Source organism: Porites lutea, chromosome 5 (genome assembly GCF_958299795.1).
Source record: "Porites lutea chromosome 5, jaPorLute2.1, whole genome shotgun sequence".
Taxonomy (NCBI): domain Eukaryota; kingdom Metazoa; phylum Cnidaria; class Anthozoa; order Scleractinia; family Poritidae; genus Porites; species Porites lutea.
Genome location: NC_133205.1, coordinates 37,328,888 through 37,352,578, shown reverse-complemented (window position 1 = coordinate 37,352,578; position 23,691 = coordinate 37,328,888). Strand labels below are relative to the sequence as shown.

Here is a 23,691-nt window from a genome sequence, read left to right as displayed (position 1 = left end):
TCTCAATTCTTCAGGGTCGGTTATGTGCGAGAAACAGCGAAAAACGCTGCCTAAGAGAAGCTGGAGCGCTTTCAATGAGTATGACAACAGGGCAAAAAAATCTGTCTCATGGCAACGCACTGTTTTTCGCGAGCGCATGGATACCATGAACAACTTAGCACAAAGAGGCTGCTATCAGTTTTTTTCTAACGTAGCCAGCGAAACTGTGTATTGTGATCTTTTTCTGTTTATCCGGCAAAAACGAGAAAAGAAAATACCTCCTAGTGCCAGCCAGCTCCTTTTTGTCTTTCTTTTATTGGAAATTTCCAGTTGAAAGGACCATGTTTGAATTTTTTGACCGAAACAAAGCGCTTTTCAGTATAAAATAAAACGTGCGGTTTTTGGCAAAAAAAAAAAGAAAAAGAATAAGAGGGAAACATCGCTGTATAGAGTCATAAGACAAGAGAAAAGGAATGAAGCGAACCTAAAAGCCCAGGTTTCCTAAGAAAGAAAGATAGAAAGCCGAACTGTTTTGCTCATTCACTATTCGCGATGTTTCTTTCTTGGACCGGGTAAGACAGAAAGTTTCCAGCTTCCGGTTGAAGCCTCCTATCCACTTCTTTATTCCTATCCAACTTCTTTATTACGGCAGACTTCAACCATTGTCTAATATTTGGCTCATTCTAACCCCATGGCTTCATTCAGCCGTGCATAGGATCATACTTTCAACCTTCTTGATACCTGGACATAGAATACTGCTCGCGAAGAAGTAAGTGAAAGTTGTTGTGTGACATTTTACGCAGTTCTATTTCCGGACAACATTTTTTGCAAAGCACGATGGTCTGTTATACTCGACAAATCGATCAGTCATGGCTATATGGCGCTATTTATTCTTGTATATTCTCTTCTTCACGAATTTTCAAACGTCCTCAGCGGACTCTAAGGTCTCTGATGCGGTGTATAATCTTTCAAAAGAATCAGAAGTCAGGGAGCCAAGCGTGTTTCTTGCGATTATTGCTCGTAATGCAGCTCATCTCCTTCCGAACTGGCTGGGATATATCGATAATTTAGACTACCCTAAAAGTAGAATTTCTGTTTGGTAAGTGTGTCTTCTGGTATTATCATTATTAGTGGTTGTGTATATTTCTTAGTTTTGATTGTTTTAAGTTGTTATAGAAGCCACAGTTATTAAGCGACCAAGAATTTTCGACAAACGGTCCAACCGTCGGATCACAACAAATTAATAAATGAGAGCATTGTCAATGCTAAAAACGCCTGCATTTATGTTTGTTTACCGTTAGCTGTTGTGCTGTTGATTTCCAAAAAACAAATCTTCTTTTAATATATATGTCGTTACGAGCAAATGTAAATAAGAGGTTCAGTGAAAATCATAAATGACAGCTACCTCATAAACGTGTAGTCAGTTATCGTCAACGTGTCAGTGCATTCCTTAAATTCTTCCACGATCCGATACTTGCAAAGTGTATAGTGGAGTAAGCGTAGCTTTTGGAGCACTGTCTTATACCATGTAGATTGTTGTTTTAGTCCGGGGTTTTAATTAAGAAACGTAAAAAGGAATCAATAATATTGCATATAATTTATAAGGTCATTCTATTACTTTCATGACTTTCATGACTTTCATAAATATAATTACGAACGTCATGAAAGTCATGAAAGTAACAGAATGACCTTATATACATTAATTATTAATGTATATATGTGGAAAGGGTAGGGATTTCACAAACTGAAGTATGAGAAGGGTAGGGAGATTGGTTAGTTAGGTGTTTACACCGTATGCTTGTATCCCTTTACTATAATTTGCCCTCTATGCAATGTCGTTTATTAACTTCATTCCAAGGGTTTAGTAGAGCTGGGGAGACAGTGTCTATATTAGGAAGATACGTGAAAAGGGGGTATTATTCTTCAGTGGTAAGAAAGTGTAATTTTTCTCTCAAAAATTGTATACACACAAGAGTAAGAGAGTGAACCTTAGGTCAGAGTCCTCCTGTATTAAAATTTTTTAAGTATTTCCCCAGGCTACACCCAGACTTTTGTCAGGTTCCCTCTCCACTCTCCTCAGAGTTTCATTATTACCTTAAGCCAGAAAAAGATACCTGGTTCAGGCAGAGCCTCCCCTTTAGGCCATAACAAGGACTGCCCCCAACTAGGTGTAGGATCAACCCTGACCGTGATAAGAACAAGAAAAAAATAAAAACAAATATCTTCTCTTTACGGGACATCAAATTCTAACTCTGTTATGAGGACAAATGGATAACATACTTTCCTGTTTCTCAATGTGAACACCCCGTTCAGGACAAGCTTACGTAAAATTGAATGGCCTGTTTAAGAAAGATAGCCAATAAACCATTCCTTGTCCTGTAGGCCATTAAGGAAATACATGTGTGGAATAGAAAATTAGCTAGCATGAAAGGTGACTTGTATTTTTTGTCTCGCAGTATTTGCTTTAAATCCATTTATAATTAATAAATGTCTCTGACCCCAGGGGATGGAGATACTTAACCAATTTTTGGGTAGAGGTGATCCAAAATCGATGACTGATGCTTAGCATAAACAAATCTTCATTCGAAGTCCAATTTAACTTTCATTGTTTTGAAGACAAGGGCAATTTGCTAATTACGATAAAGATTGTCAAAACTTTTGAACTCCACACAGGCATGCGCTCTGCTGAACCCCGCTAAAATTGCTCATAATTATGCAAAGGTTTGGAAAAACAAGGTTCCAATCAAAATCACTTCCCAGTTTTCGGGTAGTGATGTCAGGATGGCATTAATGGCTGGTCGATTCAGATGTTACTGAGGGAGTAAATGACTCAAAGTAATGTCTGAAATTCAGGCTAGTGATCTATACGTGTGAAACCAACAAACTTTCACCCACTTCCCCCTTTTTTTACTGGTCCTGTCTTCTCCATGAGGCATTCCCGAGCTTGGAGTATGCCCTTTCCTTTTTTTAAATTTGATTACTGGCATTCTTTTTGTTACAGATTATTATATTGTGAAAGGTAAGTCATTATAATCATAATTTTCATATAAAGATGGTATCGACCTAAGCATTCATACGATCCCCCCAAATCAAATTCAAATTCTTGAAGTTTTTCAGTTATAAATAACATGTCTATTTTATTATTATTATGTAATAATTTCTAGGATCAGATCTGACCATAATGAAGACAACACATCAAAAGTCCTTCAAGAATGGGCTCAGAATGTGAAGCAGTTGTATCACAGAGTATTGATCAATGTTTCTGACACACCCAATGATTACGAGAACACTGCTGGTCCAGCTGTGTGGTCAGAGAGTAGATACAAACAGATGATGTACCTGCGGCAAAAGGCCCTGGATAGTGCCAGAAAGCAGTGGGCAGATTATTTATTTGTAGGTTTTTTTGCCTTCAGTTATCAACTATGGTCAAACCCTGTTAATACAGACACTGAGGGGACCATAGAAAGTCTCCTTTTTAACAGTCTCCTTTTTCTGTCCCCAGGGAAAAAGCAAACTGTCCATAATAATGAGGTGTCCGTATTAAGCAGGTGTCTGTAAAGCCGGGTTTAACTGTATGGGGAAGGGAAGGGATGAATGAAAAATTTGTGGTGGGAGAGTGTCTGTGCTCTAGGGTCAGTGAAACTGTTGTCCAATATAAGACCATGGTAAACTACATTTTGCAACCCTATTTTAAACTAGTCACAGACACCAAATTCCCTTTCTTTTGACAGGCTCCCCATTGAGTAGGCCCTGAGTTGTTCAATAGTTGGTGAGTGCTATCTACTGGATAAGAGTTACTGAAAACAGTTGCATTATCCACTGGATAATGATTTATGCAGCAGACATCACCATTTAACTTTTGGAGAACTACAGGGATCAGAAACTCTTACAATAACCACTTCTCACAATCTGTTCTAGACTGAGACCCTCTGATTGATGTTTCCGTATAGTATCCCTGGCTAAAGTGCTTGAAAAAAAGGCCACCCTTGACTGTGGCTCATGCATTTACACATCAAGTGTATGCATGACAATGTAACTAACACCTCTTATAATAAGACCATAAACTGTACTAACACTCCCTACCCCTCAGGAATATCAACAGTGAGACCATTAAGTTTATACATGTCAATGTTACTAACATCCCACACCCGGGGGCCATTCTAGGGGGAGGGTGCAGGGGGTGCGCACCAACTGGTATTCTGCAAAAAAAAAACTATGTGGTTTATTGCTGTTGAAGTAGAGCAAGAGATGAGTGCACCCCCTCCTAAAAAAAATCCTGGATCCGCCCCTGACACCCCTCTGCCAGGGAGTAACAACAGTGGGAACCAAACATAGCAAAAAGTATTGTTCTCTGAACAAAATTAACAAGTCATAAGTGACAAATTAGTTTTACTAAAAAAAATCATAGCAATGATTGTAATATCAAAATATCTGCATTATTCTATACTTGAACACAAGTTTAGGGTCAAGTTTAAAAGGAACGTAAAGGACCTAAGTTTTATGAATTATTGGCCGTATTTCCCATGCATGGCATGTTTTCTTTTGACTAAAATTGTAGATAGTATGGTAATAACAGTAGACCTAACATATGGACAGTTTAATTCGTGAATGTTTAGGTCCTTTAACTTGAACACAAGTTTAGGGTCAAGTTTAAAAGGAACGTAAAGGACCTAAGTTTTATGAATTATTGGCGGTATTTCCCATGCATGGCATGTTTTCTTTTAACTAAAATTTGTTGATAGTATGGTAATGACAGTAGACCTAACATATGGACAGTTTAATTCGTGAATGTTTAGGTCCTTTAACTTGAACACAAGTTTGGTATCAAGCTTAAAAGGAACGTAAAGGACCTAAGGTTTACTTCTTAAGACTAACATTTCTTGTGCCCACACTTGCATCCGTAAATAATTATTAGACCCAGTACCTTGCATACTAAAATATTCTCTTCAAGTTCACTGACAAGGTGCTTTAAAAATGACTTCAGTTCGTTGGTATTTTTCAGTCTCTTTCCATATAGAAATTATCTTAAGGTGGATTTATTTTCAACCTACTTGTACAGCTGTCCCATTGCCCGCTAAAAGTGTTTATTGTTTTTGAGCTTGGAAACAATTCAAACATTCCAACCTTCAAATGCAACGGCTGTACATGTGTTGCAAACCACCCTTAATATATTATGCTTGTTGTTTGCTTTAGTTTGTAGATTGTGACAACTTCCTTGTGAACCCCAAAACACTACGGCTTTTGATGGATGAAAAAAAGTGAGTACCACATTTACTTTCCACTAAATTACATTTTGCAATAACTACAATGGTTTACATAATTGTACAGTCGAACCTCTCCTTGTAACCTCTCTCATAAACAACCAGCTCTAGCAACCACCTTCGAGAAACCCCATTTGAGCTGTGACCTAAATTAACTTTGTGATGAAAAGTTCTCATAATTGACCACTTTTGGGATTACCCAACTGGACTTTTCCTTTGTTTTGAAGCTCTTGAAGCCACCACTCAGAGTCTCTTAATCAAATAAATCAACACTTCATAAATGAGGCTGCACACTGTACTTATAATGGTTCAATGATAAAGATCTGTGCAGTGCGGTATTGTATTTCTATAAGTACTTTGCCTGTATGGTAATGACCACTCACAGTGTCTATATATCAGATATATAGACACTCATTTAACATAAATTTCTTTTGTTTTGTTTTTGTGAATTAATAGTAAGTTTCTAAAGCTCTCGTAAGGAACAACCCTCTATTGTTTTAGCATGCAGTTGCTTACGAGAGCTCATTTTAGTAAGGGACAAGCTCTACTTAAGGCCACTTTTTCGAATTTCAGAGGTGGTCGCTTATGAGAGCTTCAGCTGTAATCTGTGTTTTGCATGGAAACGTTAGAAAACTCACCTGGCCACAGTTTTTCAAAAGTGGGATAGCACTCTTTACTAGATAAATCTATCCAGCAGATAAGCTAAGTATCAGGGAAACCAATTGCATTATGTACTGGATAGAGATTTATCCATTGGATAGCATTAGTCCACCACTAAGACCTGGGGGTTAATATTTATAATAATTATTTTATTACGTATGAAAGATTTTTGAATAAACCATTTCCTTCTCTTGTAAGATGGTAGAAACACTTCCATGTTAATATGATTCTTTTTACTCATAGAACTGTAATAGCTCCTATGATTGAAGTGTTTGGAGGCAAGGCTGCATATTCTAATTTTTGGGGTGGAATGGATGAAGAGGTAAGTGCTAGAGAATGCATGATAGATTAATATACAAAATAATTTTAATTGTGGTGGATTTTTGTGATCTCTTTTATAAAGATCATTCTTAAGTTTAAACTTTGTCGTTGTGCCATCTCCTTAACGCTCATTGGCTGATTATGGTGTTTTTATGGCTTATATCACATGGTTTTCTCCCCCCCTGGGATAGTCAGTGTTTTTATAATGGCATGTAAATGCTCTTGGTGGCAGTAGAATGAACTAAACATTTTTCATTTGAATCCGGTTGATACCCTTGTAAAGTGTCAAAATTAATACATCAGTCGTTACTAACTGTTTAAAGTGTTTAGCATGTTAAACATGGAATTTTTTTCTTGGTGTGCGACACTCTAGGGATACTATGCAAGATCTGATGATTACTTTCCCATGCTTCAACGAGAGAAGAAAGGCTGTTTTGAGGTGCCGATGATCCATTCCACTCTTCTTATTGACCTGCAAAAGACAATAAGTGACCAGTTGAGATATAATCCACCACTGGACAGTTATACAGGCGAAGAGGATGATATTCTCGTATTTGCACACTCAGCAAGGATGGCTGGTAAATACTGCAGTAGATACCTTGTATTTACCGTATTCTCTATAATTATGCGTATAGCAAAATTAAGACTCGCCTGCCTCCTCCACAGGCTATTAGGGAGCTTAAGCAAAGGTGTTTTTGAGTGACACACTTCAACAGGAAGTGAGGCTTTTTTCCTTTCAAATGTCTTGACGCTAACCAATTTGAGCTGCTAACGTCTTTAAATGTCAACGATTTGCCCGAAATTTGGTGCAAAACTACTGTCCAAGAATATGAAAAACTCACTTCCGGTTGGCAGCGTCGCTCAAAAATGCCTTTGTTTAAGCTCCCTTTGGGGGAGAGTGGGGGATAATGTGAACCAGCACAGAGAGTGAGCAGGGTTTGTTATAGAAAGGCTAATAATTTTCCCCAACGGGAATCGTACTTGCCAAGTTCAAGGACGAATACTGTCCCTGACAAGAAACCGAGAGGGGAGCCATTTGGCAGCTCCCACAAATCTCGATTTTCGCCTGTCCATGTATAAGCCATAGTGGAAAGTTTGGAGCAATATGAACGCATGTTATCACTTGATGCTTTTTTTGTTTTTGTTTTTCAGATGTAAAGCTGAATCTACTTAATAAAGAAGTTTATGGTTACATGATACAACCATCAGGTGCTAGTAAAACTTTGAAAGATATGAGGATTTCCTTTACACACATAAAGCTTGAGTGGTTTGGTAAGTCTGGCCGGCTTTAAACAATGCGTTCATCTCTAAAAGGGAAGCTAAGCATACTGCTCCTTTATTTTAATTCCCCTTTCAAATTTAAATGTTCATCGATATCCATATATTTATACTCAGTCGTATAAAAATCGTTCAGAAGAGTGTTTAAGAATATTACATCAGAGAACCCTAACTGCACTACCAACGGCTCTTGGCGAAAGTTTAGCCCGCCGTCATCTTTGTTTTCGTCATGCATAGCTGACATATTCATGTGTCTCCACTTGTAACCTACCTGCTCGGCAAACGACGTAAGGTGTGGCCAGTGAAGGGGAAAAGAGAGGGGGACTGGGCTTGCTATGCAGGCCATGTAAGTTACTCCAAGTTCCAAATTTCTCCAAAACGTACATTTAAGTGAAGTCTTACATTACTGCTATATCTGCGATATGTGCAGAAATGGCCTTAAACTTTAATTGTTGTTTTTTCTCTCTGTGTTTAGTTGATCATCCAGAAGAATTGATGCCTGTTAGTTCACATGTTTCTCTTAAATATATCTCTCCTGAAAAGCTTGGTTTTGATGAGGTACAATTAACAAACAGGCCTTAGTTGTTCAGAAGGTGGAAAACGCTATCCAGAGGATATCGCAATTGGATTATTCGCTGGATAGTTATTTATCCGCTGGATAGCCGGTGCCTTCTAGCTTCTGAACATCCAGGGCTTGTAGTTGATCATCGTCAATATAGCTGTCTGCCATATAACCTACGAGTAAAGGATAATACTAACCTCCCAAAACGAGATGTTATCAACAGTGGTAAAACCAACCTAAGCTTGCATCAAATACTCGGGGGTATCCCTGATGTTGGGTGGCGGGGGGGAGGGGGGGTGGTGAAGGGGACGACCTTACTATTGACTGAAACAATTTTCGAACAGGATATCCTTTTCTGTAGATCTGAAGGTGCTTTCGTACTTACTTGCTTCTTCCATTTCATCCCAATAAACCGGGCTTTAATGAGGAGGTCCATGACTAGTAAGGTACAGTAAGCCCCGGCGCCTCCAGTGGTTCACCTCTGTATCCATGAAAAACTATTTTGTATTTGCATTCTGATTGCCTTGAGCAAACGATCCTCTGTCAGCACGTGGAGTGTCTCCTTATCTTATAACATATCTATCCCTTTTTTTTAAGATCTATCTTATCAACCTCAAAAGACGGCCTTTGCGACGAAAACGAATGCTTGCATCTCTGAAAGAGCTTGGAATAAGCGTCAAGTTATTTGATGCGATCGATGGGAAGTAAGTATTAATGAGTTTTATTATTCATTCAAAATATTTCCCCGATTCTGATTGGCTAAAAGCACACGATTAATTCACCATAACCAGTTACTGATGACCAAATTTGGAATTTGACTTTAACGAGGAAATGACGTCAAAAATGCAGCGTTCGTGCAGGTTAAGGCACCGTTAACCGAGAAGACCTGGGGACGAGGTTGAGTTGTTTTGGTTGTGAACTTGAAAAAATGGCGGACATTTCACTCGTTTCAAGAGTAAGAACTAGGCGAAAAAATAGCTAAAAACATGGCAAGAACAGCAAGAAGACAACTCGAAGGTCGATATCTGCTATTTGGAGAATATTTGCGGAGCTGGACAAACCTAAACATAGACTATCGAAGATGAACTGAACATCGATGTCGATCGATGGATCGATGGAGGTAAGCATGTTTTAGCTATGTTTTTAAACTAGGAATTATTTTGAATGAATAATAAAACAGTTATTGAATTCGGCTTTCGTATCATATGAAGAATTATGGAGATCTCGGAAGGTGTTATCCGCCTCGGCCTACGGCCTCGACGGATAACACCCTCCTCGATCTCCATAATTCTTCATAAGATACTCAGCCTCATTCATTAACTGTTAAATATTTGTTTGCGAGTTCAGATAAGTTAACTTGTACTACGAGACTAAGTTTTTTCACTCGTCCTTTACCAAACCTTTCGGTTGCGATTATTTTTATGATATCTTTACAAAAATAAGTGGTTTCATGTCAGGCACAGCTTTACTTCAGTTCGCCTTTCCTATTTAATAAATTGTCAACCTGAAGTTGACGTTGGCCATTTGCTGAAAACTTGATTTTAAATTTTCTGTTGTCACAGAGTTTGAATTACGAGTAGTCTCTTTCTTTTCCTAGTTTCCTTTAAGGGGAGTTAAATCCGCTTGTAATCCGAACTGGGCTTTTCTGTCATTAACCATGGGCAACTGGCACACTTCACTGATCGGTTACCCCACTAGACTACACGGTTGTCAAGCGGTTATGGCTGCCCTTCAGCGGCTCCGTCAATCTTTGCAGTTTTAGCTCTAGTTTTTTCGCTTTTTTCCGTTGATGTGGTGCCGGCCTAACCTATAGTACAAAGACGTAAACTTTATAGTTATCGAGTACCGTTTTGTTTTCTTTTGTTTAGATTTTTTATTCTCCTAAATTTAAATCATTTTCCTTCTCCTACTTCTTTTTTTATCTCTTTATCTTTCGTGTTATGCAATTTGATTATCGTAACTACTCAGCTCGTTTAGTGTTTTCTATTCTGAGTAATTTTTTTGCCTGATCTACTTTAACTTATTCTGTTCTTGTAAACTTTTCTTAACTTGGCAAATAAAATGGTTGGTTGTTAAAAGAGCGACCGCCCTTACAGCCTAAACGGGCTGCGGCATCTGTCAACTTATTGAGTGCTTCGTATTTATTTAGTTATCGAATTGTTTATTTATTGTGTGTTTGCTTTTGTTCACTATACTGATGTTCGTTGTCAACAGATCATTAACAGATCAGCAAGTGAAGGATATGAAAATAAAAATGTTACCAGGTTACAGTGATCCTCATGGAAAAAGGTACAAAATAATCAACTGAGCAAATTAAAACTTGTGCTGCTATTTGATTGCTTATACCACTACGTGAGAAATTTCTGCAATATGATTGGCTTAGAGCAGTGGTATTTCAGCTTAATTTGAAATACCTACATGTGAAAATTACAAACCTTTTGTGGGTAGTAGTATAAACAAATAATAGCATGATTTGTACGTGATATTTGGCATAAATACCACTCGTGATATTTCAAAATTGTCTCAAATTTCACTCGCCTAACGGCTCGTGAAATTACGTATAACAATTTTGAAATATCACTCGTGGTATTTATGCCAAATATCACTACAAATCATGCTATTACCTATACTAATGTCACCTCCACCGAGCAACCCTTTTTTAGACTAGAAACTCAACGCACTGAGAATTTTGTGTTTCCCGAGGCGAAGTCAACGGAAACATTGAGACTCCAGCGAAATAGAGTGACCACCATTTTAGTTAACACGTTGTTTGCCACCCGCGTGGGATTCATGTTAATTTAGTTCAAGCGGCGTGTTACAAACCAGTCAATTAGCGGCTGTATTCCAAAACTATTTTTTGTGCTTGTTATAACTTAGGCCGCTGACCATGGGAGAAATTGGATGTTTTCTGAGTCATTACCTCATCTGGGAGGAGGTAAGATCACTGATGGTATACAGTTCACGTTTATAATAGTGATTTTTTTCTTCAAGTATTGGTGTACAAGTCAGTTTGAAAAACAATGTACAGTCTTTGAACATTACTGCAATCATTTGACTTTCCGCTATTATTCTTAGATGGTTAACAACGGCCTTAGTCAAGTTTTGGTTTTAGAGGATGACGTGCGATTTGAGCCTGATTTTAGAAATCAACTCCGACAATTGCTGAGGGAAGCAACAGTCCTAAACAACAAATATCGTTGGGAGCTAATGTGAGTTGACTTTTTGATTTAATTTCGTCTTTTTGTCCACTGTTGGCGCACTGCTGCAACGGAATTAAGCTTCAATTGCGAAAGATCGCATGCTCAACAATTTTTCGCTCATGAAAATAGGACTTTTACAAATTTACGATTTTCGTGGATGCCTTTAGCTTGCGTTGTTTTTCAAATTTGTCAGTCTAGGTTTGAGCGAACAGTGATGTAGCGGAAAATGATCCCAAACACTTACTGCACTGAGAATGTCGGTCAGTTACGGACTAAAAGTCACTAATCCGTTATAATAAATGTTCAAAATTTCAAACTGAGAACTACACACAGCTTATTGTCCAGTTATACTGACTTTAAAAAAATGTAAGTAAGTTTTCGACTGGAGGCAAAGCTTTTACAAAGTTAGGTTGGTCATTGAAAGGAGGGGGAGGGCAGAGAGTAAATTAAAAGCAGCCATGGCGGTGACGGCAACAAGAACCTCTACGAGTTGTTGTTCTCTGTCACTAAGCTGCGTTTACACGATCAGGTTGTCCAGGGGCACCCAATGGATCTGTTCCTCAAAATATCTGTTCTTCAGGCACATTTTTGCTGGCTGGGAGATGTGGAAGAAATAATAGTCCTTGGAAGGAAAGTGTTGCTGGTAAAAAGATAATTCAGGGTGTCAGAGGAGATTTGAAGTCTAGAATAGCTGCCACGGGTTACTTGTATGGATTACTTACCACTCAAGATCTGAATTGTGCCCTACGAAACTTCCTAGTATTAGTCAGGTCTCTTAGTGCAAAAAAAGGACCGGATCGTTACAGAAGTGACAAAAGCACCAAATTTGGCACAGAGCTTCTTTAGCACCTACTGATCAATACTGGAGGGGGTGCCCATTGCAAAAGGTTCTAGTTAAGGATAAATCGGGTCTTTAAATTTCACCTGTGACAGCCAATTGGGCTTCCTGTGGTAGGATGTGGCAGGTGTTCTTTTCATGTAATTTGGGCTTGAACAAACATGAGAATGGAATTTTTAAAGAGAAATTGGTGATTTTAAGTAATTACTAAGCTATTTACGTTAGTTTAACGAACATACTATCTGGTACCCAGTCTCCTCTCTGTAAGTGCGGCCACGTTTATTGCCATTGCCAAGACTGGCCAGTGAAAATTACATACAGGCCGCTTCCTGTTACATATCCATTTAAAAGTTAGATCTTAAAGTCATCTTTCAAAATTGCGATCGTTATAATCTAACTTTTAGGTCTCAACGGAATCATATCCTAAACAATAGAACCCAATCTCCACTCGGTCATCTTCCAAGTACACACTGCTGATTCCCAGGGAGTGCGAAAATGTGACATGAACCTTAATGGACAAAGTGCTAGCTTTGCACAATAAAAATGATATCTTTTTTTTTTGCATTGGTTGACTGTTCTGCTGATAATAAACGACTGTTCAGGAATTATCTACAGTGTTCACACATTTACAATTACAAAGTGGTGTGCACTCCAACGACGCTTTGGAACACTTGCATCTCTTGCATACTCCTTTGCAAGTACACCGAATGAGCTCTCTGCATGCTTTTGATACTTCAGGGATGCTTATCCACTTCGGAACCCATACACCGTCCTCTTTTTTCCAGGAGAACTCTTCAGGGGATGGTACTATCTGCTGTGAGTCAACACTGGTTGTCCAGATTCCAGCTTGGTAGATTGAGCGGTTGACATGTTGTAGAAGGGCATCCTTTCGAGAATAATAGAATAAAAATGTTTTGTTTTAAAAATGATAAAAATTCAAAGGTGAAAACCAAAACGGAAATTCTACAAAGAAATTGTCATGTAAACCTGCGTTGGTGGAAGCCTGTCCATGTCTCTGTTGTTCTTACAGAAGAGTTCCATTCTTGTCTTGTTTATGGAATTTAAAGGGCTCAACTTGTCAAACAGGATGACTATAAACCTTTCAATGCGCTGGAAATGGTCAGAATCAACCGTTAGCTTGTGGAATGAGTTATTGGCAAGGAACTCGAAGGTCTGCGTTATGGCAGGATACATTTCCCATGCCTGCCAGGCGGACCTCTTGCCCTTTCCATGGAACGTGGAGGTGGTGTCACTGCCAGTCAACGCGTGGAAGACAGGTAAAGATCGTGAGCGGGCGTCCCCTAGTCCAGCACAGATAGTGTTGATGCTTATGAATGAGAAATTGCGTCCTGTTCCAAACCCCACCCACAGGTCCAGGTCAGGCTGGATTGCTCTGAGATGCTGAAACGTTCCTATCAAAATAACAAGGACATCCGTATCAACGGTTCTGACAAGTACTGATTTCGCCTCGTTATCTTGAATAGCATGAAGAATATGGACGACGATCCTTGTGTCTGCCTCCTCATGGTTGCATTCAGGCATGGATCTGTCTGAGCCAATGGAGATCACAGAAGCCCCTAAAGGACAAAATCAAAATGACTGTAAATCATTTCAAATAAAGATGATTTTAATCCTATATAAAAATGAAATGATAAGAATATCAAAATTCTGAAAACCTGAAGTAATGTAGACCGTCTTGTTTTCCGGCCAGTTGTATTCAGCAACCTTATTCGTCAGAAACGCAAACAATTCTTCTTTGTTTACTGAGTCACGCAGGAACTGCATCCAGTTTGGAGGGACCTTGGTGGCACCAGAAACCTTACGGCGAATGCCCTTTCCCCTCTTTTCACGTGTCGAATCTTTTAGGCTACCACATACATAGGTGTCCCAAACGACATCTACTCTTCTGCTACTCTGATTGCAGATGTGAGGAATAAAGACGTTCTCTGCATAGTCATCGAAGGTGATCACCCCTGTCACAGGAAGACAATGAACAATTACAGCACCGTCACATATCTTGCAGTCGAACTCTGTTGGAGGCTCGGGCTGTCGAGGCTGCACGATGCACTTAACTAGCTCGGACTTGTTACTTGGGAGACGAAGATTTCCAAATTCAGACAATGATGGAGGAAATGACTGTACCTCGTGGCAAAAGAATTCTCCAAGGTCTGCATCGCGGTTCTGCATAGCAATGTACAGTTGAGCAAATAGGGAGACGTTGTTCTGTAGTGCTTAGATTGTCTTCGACTGCTTCGATTTGGTACGCGAAGGTTGTTTGCTGAAAAGGGGAAGTTTGTTTTTCTTGATAGAACTGCTAATTGAGATTGTCCTATCCTTGATGACTGCCTTCACATACTCCTGGTACTGTGTTTTACCGAGCTGCCTAAGGTTAATCACTGACTCGGCAACAGCGTCATCCATGCAATCTCTGCTGTCCATGGTGACAAGCTCTGGGAAGTCATCAAGGAAAGGATTCCCCATTCTCTTTATCACATCTGCCAAATTGTTCACTTGTTGCTTAAACGTCTTTTGTGCACTTAGTCCCATTTCATGATTTGTACGGTCAGTAGACTCCTCACTGTTTAATAGATATTGCTCCTCAAATTGATGCAAAATTCTTGTTGTCTCAGGGCCTGAAAGCATCCATCGTCTGGAAAAGGAACAAAATAAAACTTAATTCAGTATTACAAGTCTTATTTATAAATGGTCTCTCATTTTACCGTGGTGTGTTTCCATACATTTTTTCCAGCTGTGTTTATACTGCAATCCGTAAATATAACTCTTCGATGCTTTTTTATGTAAAGACCTTTTTTAAAAATTTTTGGTAATATAGTATGAGGTGTATGATTTTCATTATTAGATTTCTATACTCACCTAAAGGCTACAGGGTTCTCTGTAAGACCAACTGCACCACCTGCACTCTTGATCACCTTGTTCTCCTGCTCATGGGCCTGATCAAAGGGGATAGCGGAAAATCTGTTCCCTGTCTTAGACAAAACCCAGTGGCCTTGCCTCTGGAACTCCCGTGCAATGCTCAGTGGAAGAGACTTCATATCACGTATATGGATAGGTGTCCAACGTGCATAGTTTACATGATCAAGAGCAAAGAATAAAGGTACAAGATCTTCCAGGGCCTCGACATACAAATTGAAGTTATGCTGACGCTGTGCACGTACAACTAGTAACACAAGTGTCTCGTACTCTATGATGGAGTCCCAGAAAAGAAACGTCGGGCTTCTCCTCTTCCTCACTTCCTCCCATGTAGACATTGATGTCTCATCTAAGCACTGGGAAAATGCCTCTCTCTTTAGTTTGTTCAGAGCCAGAGCGGTAACTTGATGGGCATGCCTGAAAAAAAAAAATCATATTGCCGTTCCCAAATAGCTGTAATTGTGACTAAAACAAGGGGGTTTTTCTCAGCAGCTCTCTAATTTTAGGCACAATTAAAAACAAGTTTCGTTTGGTACAAAACACCAGACTCCACTAAACTTTTCACTCGCAGAAAAATTAAATAATAGCTTAATGATTAAGCTTTACTGATATCACTCATTCTTATGACCACCTGGTGAGTGTTCACAGTCACTATTATTGTTCTCACTTCGCCCTACCTTGTTCTTGTTAAATGCGTTGCTTTAAGGAAGGAATCCGCCACACCAAATGAGGCGACTTCAGCTTCACTAAGAGCGGTAGTCCAGCCTGATTTATCCAGCAAATCACCAACCGTACTCCATAGTGCCATTTCAATGTGCAGACCACCTAGCATGACGACATACGCTTGCTCTCCATGGGAGACAGGCCACTTCCACTGAACCAACTTCGCCAAAGCAAAAAGGGGCTGGTCAACGGTGATGACAGGAACCTGATTTGGGTTGAGAAAGGTTATAGCTTGCCGCAAGACATCCATACCATGCTTCACCATCGCTGGGGTAGCTGCCTTCTCATAGAACAGGGGAAGTAGCGCGGTCAAGGCAGGTGGGTGCTCTTCAGTCTGGGTTGAGGCGTGATATGCAGCCCAAGTCACTGTATCACTAGAAGAAATGGATACTTCCTCCAATTTTCGTAGAGAATGCTCCACCCAAGTTACTTCCGTTTGTTTCTCTGTAGCCATACAACTTACTGATTCCGTCATTACACACACTGGGACAACTGCTTTACTAGGATCTAGCTCTACTGGGTGAACCGTAGCGTATTCCTTTGGAAGCACGTGTCCTGTCCCTTGAGGTGGTAGAGTTACTGGCAGTCTTTCCTCGCCAGGATTATTGGTTGTTGGTAACTGAAACACACTAATACCGGTGCCATGGAACGAAGAAGCTGCCGTCGTAGAAGATGGATTGTGATCTATGTTGTCAAGAGCTCCTATAGTAAAAATTCCCTTTCTGAGGCAAGCAGGTACCACACAGCCATCCATTTCAAAGCGCTCACTAATAGAGATAGCAAGCATGTCCTCCAATTCTATGATCCTTTGGTAAGACACTGAGATCCCCATCTGATACAGCTTTGCTATTAGTGTCTTGCTCCTCGTCAATGCATACACATTGAACCCAATGTACAAAGGAAGAGGTGGTTCCCGTGATTTAGTATGCCGTGTCTGTCCAGTTTTTGACTTTGTGGTTGGTCGCTCTTTGGCATTGAAAAAGATTGTCTGGCACACTGTTAAACATGCCTGTGATTCTTGCACTTCAGTATTCTCAATGTTTATGCCAGTTAATATCATCGACACCAAAGACTTTAGACTAGCAGGGACTGAACATTCTTGGCAGTCTTCCGTAAAATTTCCAGAAAATTGAAAGCCTTTGTGACTAAAAATGTCTTTGCGCACAATTGCTGAAGCTTTAGCTAAAATCACAGCATTCTCTGAGAAGTCTCTTTGCTGCATTGCCTCTTTGACCATGCTCTGGATAGCTTTCGGGAATATTATGACAACATTTCTGCCATCATTTTGCTCTTGAGCTTCTGGGAAGTTTTCCAGTAACGAAGTTTTAAGTCTAGTTTTGTTTACATTTTTTTGAACGCCTAAGGTTTCAAGCCGCCTTACATATAAAGAATGAAGCTCAGAAAGGAAAAACATCAACTTGTCATTTTCAACGGAAGTCTGTATGTATTCAATCAACTCAATAAAGGCCTGAGACTCCTTTATTATCTCTTCGTCGATTTCACACGATTCTTGCCGTTTTCTAGATGTGTGGTGCCTGTAACGATTTCGCAGGTCTGTCATACATTTGAGGTGGTATTTTGCATCAGCTGCCACGAGATCAACTCCACAAATTCTAGGCAGAAGCGTACTGTCCTGGAGCTCTGTTATCATTCGGCGGAGCTTCTCATCAGTGGCGAATGTAGAAACTTCATGCAGATGGCCACCCTGACCACACAATATACAGTCGTCTTTACTGTAAGAAGACAGCCTTCGTGTTTTGCAAGCTGGGGCGTCATCATCATCTGGCAGGGATTGTTCTTCTTTTGGTTTACGTGATAGTCTTTCTTTTGCTTTGTTAAGCTTAGACGTACTGAATAGTAAATGACACGACTTGTGCCATGAAGCTTCTTTCTCGAACAAATTATCGGCATCTATGTCCAGAGGAAGGGAAAGAGGGACTGGAAGGGTATTTAATGCGATAAACTCAGAAACATTCTGGATAAATGATCCATAAACAAGCTTAGGATCTGTTCTATCTCCACTAGCTCTTAATGGACACCTTAGCTCTTCTTTTGTTGTTTTCTGACATATAATACAACGATTCCAAGAGAATGCCATTGTTTCTGAAATTTTAAGTGAGTATTATTACAATTATGTATCACCTGTTATTGTTTTAATCTAAAAAAAAGTACGTAAGATTTTACACTTTTTCCCATTACTTGTAAATATATATATATATACACATGTTTACTCCTCTTAAATGCACACGATAGTGACCAACTCGAACGCCTGAGCTACTTTGCCGTGTGTTCTTGCAAAACAAAAAATCTGAATCTGAATCTGAACCTGAATCGCGTTGGCCAAACGATCACAAAAAATGATTTCTAAAGGCAAATCAAGTAGTCAAACGCTTAAAAATAATCTTTAACTATGAAACGAAAGTTTCTCGACAGAAAAAACTATATTTTAAAAAGAAAGAATAGCATATCAAAGGCAGGATACTTACAGATTCTGCAGATAAGCATGGACGCCGCCATCTTGGAAATGACTTATGGAAGAAGGGGACTGGGTACCAGCATCATAGATTAATATCCAAAAATAGCTTATTTGAACAAATATACTTTAAGTTGCGGATAGGATTGATAGATATACAACTGAAATTGTTGTGTACAACATGAGAACGGTATTCTTAGTGATTTATGGTATTAAATAGGAATTTTCTGTACGAAAACCACAGGACACCCAGCAAGTGAAATTTTCAAAACTTTAATCCCCTAAATTTATCGTCATAGGCATATCTGCGATGGGCACCCCCTCTAATATTTATAGTAATGCTATAAGCTATAACTGTGCAAAGTTTGGTGCTTTTGTCAACTCTGTAACGATCTTGATGCTAAGAGACCTGACTATATGTCAGGTTGCAGATTGTAAGGTTGCTGGCTGGGAACTCTTCCATCAGTCTTGCTGGGAGTGAGGAACAGATAATTTTTTCCAGCAATTTCCCAAAATGCTTAAAATAGTCTCAGAAAACTTTAATCACGCTTTGTTGTTGTTTTTAGGTCCTTTTCTCAAAATTTCCCGTTGGGTGCCCCTGGTTGTCCTTGACAAGGAATACTTGCTAGTGTGAATAAGCGACGAAGGAAGAAAAAATTGCTCAAGTTTTCCAATTTAAAAGACTAATTTTTCTTTGCTATTCTAAACTGGGTTTACTCTTGTTTGTCATTGTGATGCTCTCGTTTGCCGTTCTCGTTGTCGTTGCATAAAAGGGACCTTACCATCCGACAATGATGACGCCAATGGAGACGTCGCTAAAAATAGACTTTGCGTCCTTTCAAAATTTTTCGCCCGAATATCAAGCTACTCAATTACCTAAGAGTAGGGAAATTAGGTGGGAATTGAAGGGAGAGGACCGCTTTAGAGTTCAGATTTATCGCCTTGCTGTTCGTGTTCTCAGCTCAACTAAAAGCCTTTGGTCATTTTACGTCGTTCTTGTACCGGGACGGCAAAGAAAGTTACAAAAAAGTGCAACTGGGCTACCTATTACTCTGAGGTCCTACTTATGCTGTGATCAGGGTGCTGATGATCAATCAGATTAGAGAATTTTATTATAGTTGCATTAATCTGTTGTGCTTTTGTCTTATAGTTACATAGGACGCAAGCGATTTCATAGTAAACCTGTGCAGATGGTCCCAGGAGCAGAGCTGTTGGCCTGGGCTGATTACACATACTGGACGCTGGGATACGCGATTAGTTTAAGTGGTGCTCGCAAACTCCTGTCGGCAAAACCGCTTGAAAAAATGGTAGCAGTGGACGAGTTTCTACCGATCATGTTCAACAAGCACACAAAGTAAGTCGAATAATGTCAGTACGTGGTGGTTTTTAATAACTTTTTTTTAAGATTACTGGCAAGCTAGTTATTTCACATGACTCTTCTCCCAATAAAAAGTTTTTATCGGCTTCTGATTCATCCCTTGAAAGCAATATTGTGCCAAGAAGAAGTATTTGTCTGCACCAGTCTTGTTCAGCATTCAACATTGTTTGTCGGGGGCTGTATGCAGTTTTACCAGTATCACGTTACGTAGCTTAAGCAACTAGGGAACTTAAGATAGAGACGTTTTCGGGGCGACGGCAACTTCAACCGGACGTGACATCATCGTTTGTTGGATATTGCGCATGCTCGTGCTCACCACCTTGCCGTCGTGGTCCCGTCGGCGACGTGAAACTGGTCTGTTTGGCGTTGTGGCGAAAACGTGAGTATTTAACTTTCATTTCAATCAGGTTTGTTGCGTTTAGCAACCAACATGTTGCAGATTATCGTTCTTAAATGGTCCTTGTTTTCTTTGAGGCACATTTCAAGCTCGATTTCCAAGCTCTGTTATCTAAACTTACATCTTTGAATGTTTCTATGTTTTCATTCACAGGGTCAAGATCCAACTTGGCAAACAGCCAACCGTAAGTGAGCTTGACATGGGACAAAATTTTCCCACGAGCCAAATAAAAGTATCCAGACAAAAAATATGAACTCCGATATTTCAATTGTGTGTTTTTAGTTCGCTCTTTTCGTTAGAATATCATATAAATGAAACGCATTGAAAATTATATAGAATAGTAGGTAATACCATGTACTAACTCGGCGTGGGAAAACTGAAATAAAGTTGTTGCCGTTGTTGTTGTTGTTTAATACATGCAAGTATTTCCCGGGAATTATTTCAATACCAGACTAAGAATACGGTTCCTTGTTAGCATTTTAATGTTCCTGTAATTTGCAAGGCTCCGGCAAGCCTGTGGAGATCATTTTTTTCAACACGAAATTCTGCCTTGAACTCAGCTGCATCCCGCATGTTTTTTAACGTGAACGGATCGTAACTGTCCCGAGGGAAATCGGGATTTTTGGACTCATAATTTTCCCACAAAACGAGAAACTCTTCATCCGATACATGTTGTCTGCATAGCAAATATTTATTCTCTTAATTCTTTATGTGAAGCCATATTTTCCTGTTCGGTATTCTTCTAATTAAAGGCACCGTCCTTCTGAGTTCACTGCGATCTTAATGTTCTATTTTTGACGGGGAGCGACGGCTGCCTTAGTTCCAGGCTTTCTCTGCCAGTCCGGTCGCCGTCGCCCCGAAAACGTCTCCATCTTAAGTTCCCTACTACGACGACGACGGCGACGGCAACGAGAACGAAAGAAAGGATTAGGATTAGATTAGCAAAACAGCAACTTTTAAACTTTTTTTGTACCAGTATTTCTTTGTCGTCGTTGCACGACTAAGACGTGAAACTTTCTTCCAAGAGAAAGATTTTCTTTTCCTTTAAAACTTGGATACAGTCCTTTCCAATTCAACTCCAACTAATTTCGCGAACATTTAACACATTTAACGAGCGGGAATAAGAGCGATGAAGTTAAAAACAGCGCAAATTCACTTTTTAAGTGCTGTTTTCGCTGTTGTCGCCATCTTGGTTGCATAAGTTTCCTATTCTGCCCTTCCGACACTTGTATAAAGCCATTGTCAGCTTGTAAGCTACTTGGCTCGGAAAACTTGCCCTATATGAATCTTTCCGAATGGTAGTTTTTAGGGTATATTCTCCATATCTCTTTTGTTTGTTTACACAGTTCAGAGTGGAGTAACCATTTCTATCCGCGGAACCTTGTTGCCATGACAGCCGAACCATTGCTTCTGTACCCGACGCACTACGTAGGTGACGTAGGATACTTCAGCGATACAGAAACAACAGGACTCATCCCACCTGAGTTACAACAAAATGACAATGAGAAGCTCAAAAGAAGAATCGAGCTTTGACGTCTGTTTGTGTAAGTCGGTCTACGCTTCGATGTCCAGTGCTGTGCGATCGACAGGAAAGTGCAAGTATTACTCTGTAGGACTGACAGTATCAAACCTCTGTCTTTTAAATTTTTAAAAGGTTCAAAACAATCAGAAAAAAAGCAGCTCTAGTCAGTAACGTACTTTAGCAGCGAGTTTAGTTTTTTTAGGCACTGTATGTAATGCCGAAGTAGTCGTATAAGAATCGATGCATTATTTCATTAGTTGGTTTGACGTAAGTGGCGGGTCCCCGTAGACACTAACGAACTGAAATGTGATTGGCATTTGATGCAGGTTTTGTTATAAAGGAAGACTTTAACTTGGAAAATGAGCTGTAACGTGGCGGGTTGCGGGCAAAACTAGCGACTCTCTTAACTTAATAAAAAAGACAGAATTTATGAAGATTATTTTGAAAAGAGATTGTATCTGCCACTATGCGAGTACAAAGTAGTTTTTATTTGAGCAGATGTTGTATCTGTTCAGTTACTGCTGTCGGTTCCACGGTACCGAATTCAATCATGGCATAAATGATCATGCGTTATCGTGTTGCACGCATGAGTAACCTTGTTTTATTGCAGGAAAAAATTTAAGAAGGGAGATATATAATACACGAATTTTTTAAAAATATTTTCTACAGGAGATAATTTATCAATAAATATGCCTTCATGTCTGTGAGTGCTATTTATTTATTCTAAGATTACTGAATCCGAGTAGTTCCTTGAACCCTTGAATATTTCATGCAAACACTAAAATACTGCGGAGATTATAAGCACCCCAGTCGGTCCGTTTGTACCGTCATGCTCTGTTGTGGTTGATCTCAGTAAAGTACACAACAGAAGTTTCTAAAAGAACGGTGCTTGTTTCAACTCAGTGGAAAGAAGTAAAACCCAACGTAAGTGATGCTAATTGGTTTTTATTTAGATAAATTCACAATTATCGTAGGTTAAAGAAACAGTTTTTTTTTCACATACAAGGTTACGCATCAATGCAACAGCAACAACGAAAAGCTTTATTGGCATGACTGTAACAAATACAGTATTGCAAAAGCTATTCACAACTACTGACTATTGATGGGCCACCTGTGTTGTGTGAACAAGTGCTAACCCAATCCTGTTTCTCGAACTATAACCCGTACTGTAAATGACCTAATAAACGCCCACTTCCAAATAAACGCTTCTTATCTAATTAATGCCCCCTCTACGCTGTTAAAAATTTATTAGATGCTTCTATCAAATGGACGCCCTCTTTGAGAATTACTCTAAAATACCACGAATTAGCTAAAAGGAGCAAAATCATTCAATTTATTCAGTTTCTTGCTTGATTAACAAGGCTTTGCGTATTTTGTCTTGTTCAATGTTAACTTCAAAGTAATGATAGACTAACGATGGCAACAGAATAACCTTGAGCGAGGATTCTGACATAGATGTTGGAATTTGAAAGAGCGATATAGATCTCTATACGGTCTAGACGTATTAATTGATGGAGTGGATATTCCGCTAGTGAAAGCCAATTGGTTTGCTACCCAAACCGGAAAACAATGAATTACCACTGTTTCAATAAACAAGTCAGGAAAGACCTTACGAGCAGCTCCTACATTTAACACGAGTGGGCTCTGAGTCAATAGCCCATGAGGCCGAAGGCCGAATGGGCTATTGACTCAGAGGCCATGAGGGCGAGAGTAATAGTTGTTTTAGTAAAATTCAACTAGTTGGTCAAAAATATCGAGAACAAAAAAATTTTAGCTACTTAAAGATAGACTTTAATCCTTTTTTGCCGCCAAAAAGCCGGCGCTTTTCGCTACTAGTGGGCTATAACATATAGCCTAGTAGTAGCTCAACCAACCAGAACGCAGCATTGATAACAGACCACTAGGTGGATTTTACTAATACCGGATTTTTTGCCGAAAGCATATTAGTTCTGTGAATTTTGTTACAGTTATGAGAATAAACGCCTCTCTCTTTTAAACGCCTCCTGTCTATTAAACGCCCCCGCTTGGACCCCTAAAAATAAAATAGATACCCCAGACGTTTATTAGGTCATTTATGGTAATCCGGTGAACCGCAGCTACTGCAAATGTAATTGCTTAGTGGATAGGGAGTCTAAACAGTGCACTGCACGGCAAAACCTTTTTGTATC

General features: G+C 39.5%; 1 protein-coding gene and 1 pseudogene across 1 annotated transcript; one reads left to right on the top strand and one right to left on the bottom strand.

The window, feature by feature from the left end:
* The first annotated feature begins 820 nt into the window (after positions 1-820).
* On the top strand, positions 821-22,090 carry LOC140937340 (procollagen galactosyltransferase 1-like). The gene is made up of 13 exons (XM_073386891.1): positions 821-1,078; positions 3,144-3,372; positions 5,173-5,237; positions 6,144-6,222; positions 6,595-6,799; positions 7,374-7,493; positions 7,975-8,057; positions 8,659-8,765; positions 10,276-10,350; positions 10,939-10,996; positions 11,137-11,270; positions 19,377-19,580; positions 21,348-22,090. The coding sequence occupies exons 1-13, from the start codon at positions 849-851 to the stop codon at positions 21,532-21,534; spliced, it is 1,776 nt and encodes a 591-aa protein (XP_073242992.1). The 5' UTR covers positions 821-848; the 3' UTR covers positions 21,535-22,090.
* Positions 12,698-16,018, bottom strand: LOC140936690 (uncharacterized; annotated as a pseudogene).
* Positions 22,091-23,691: the final 1,601 nt, after the last annotated feature.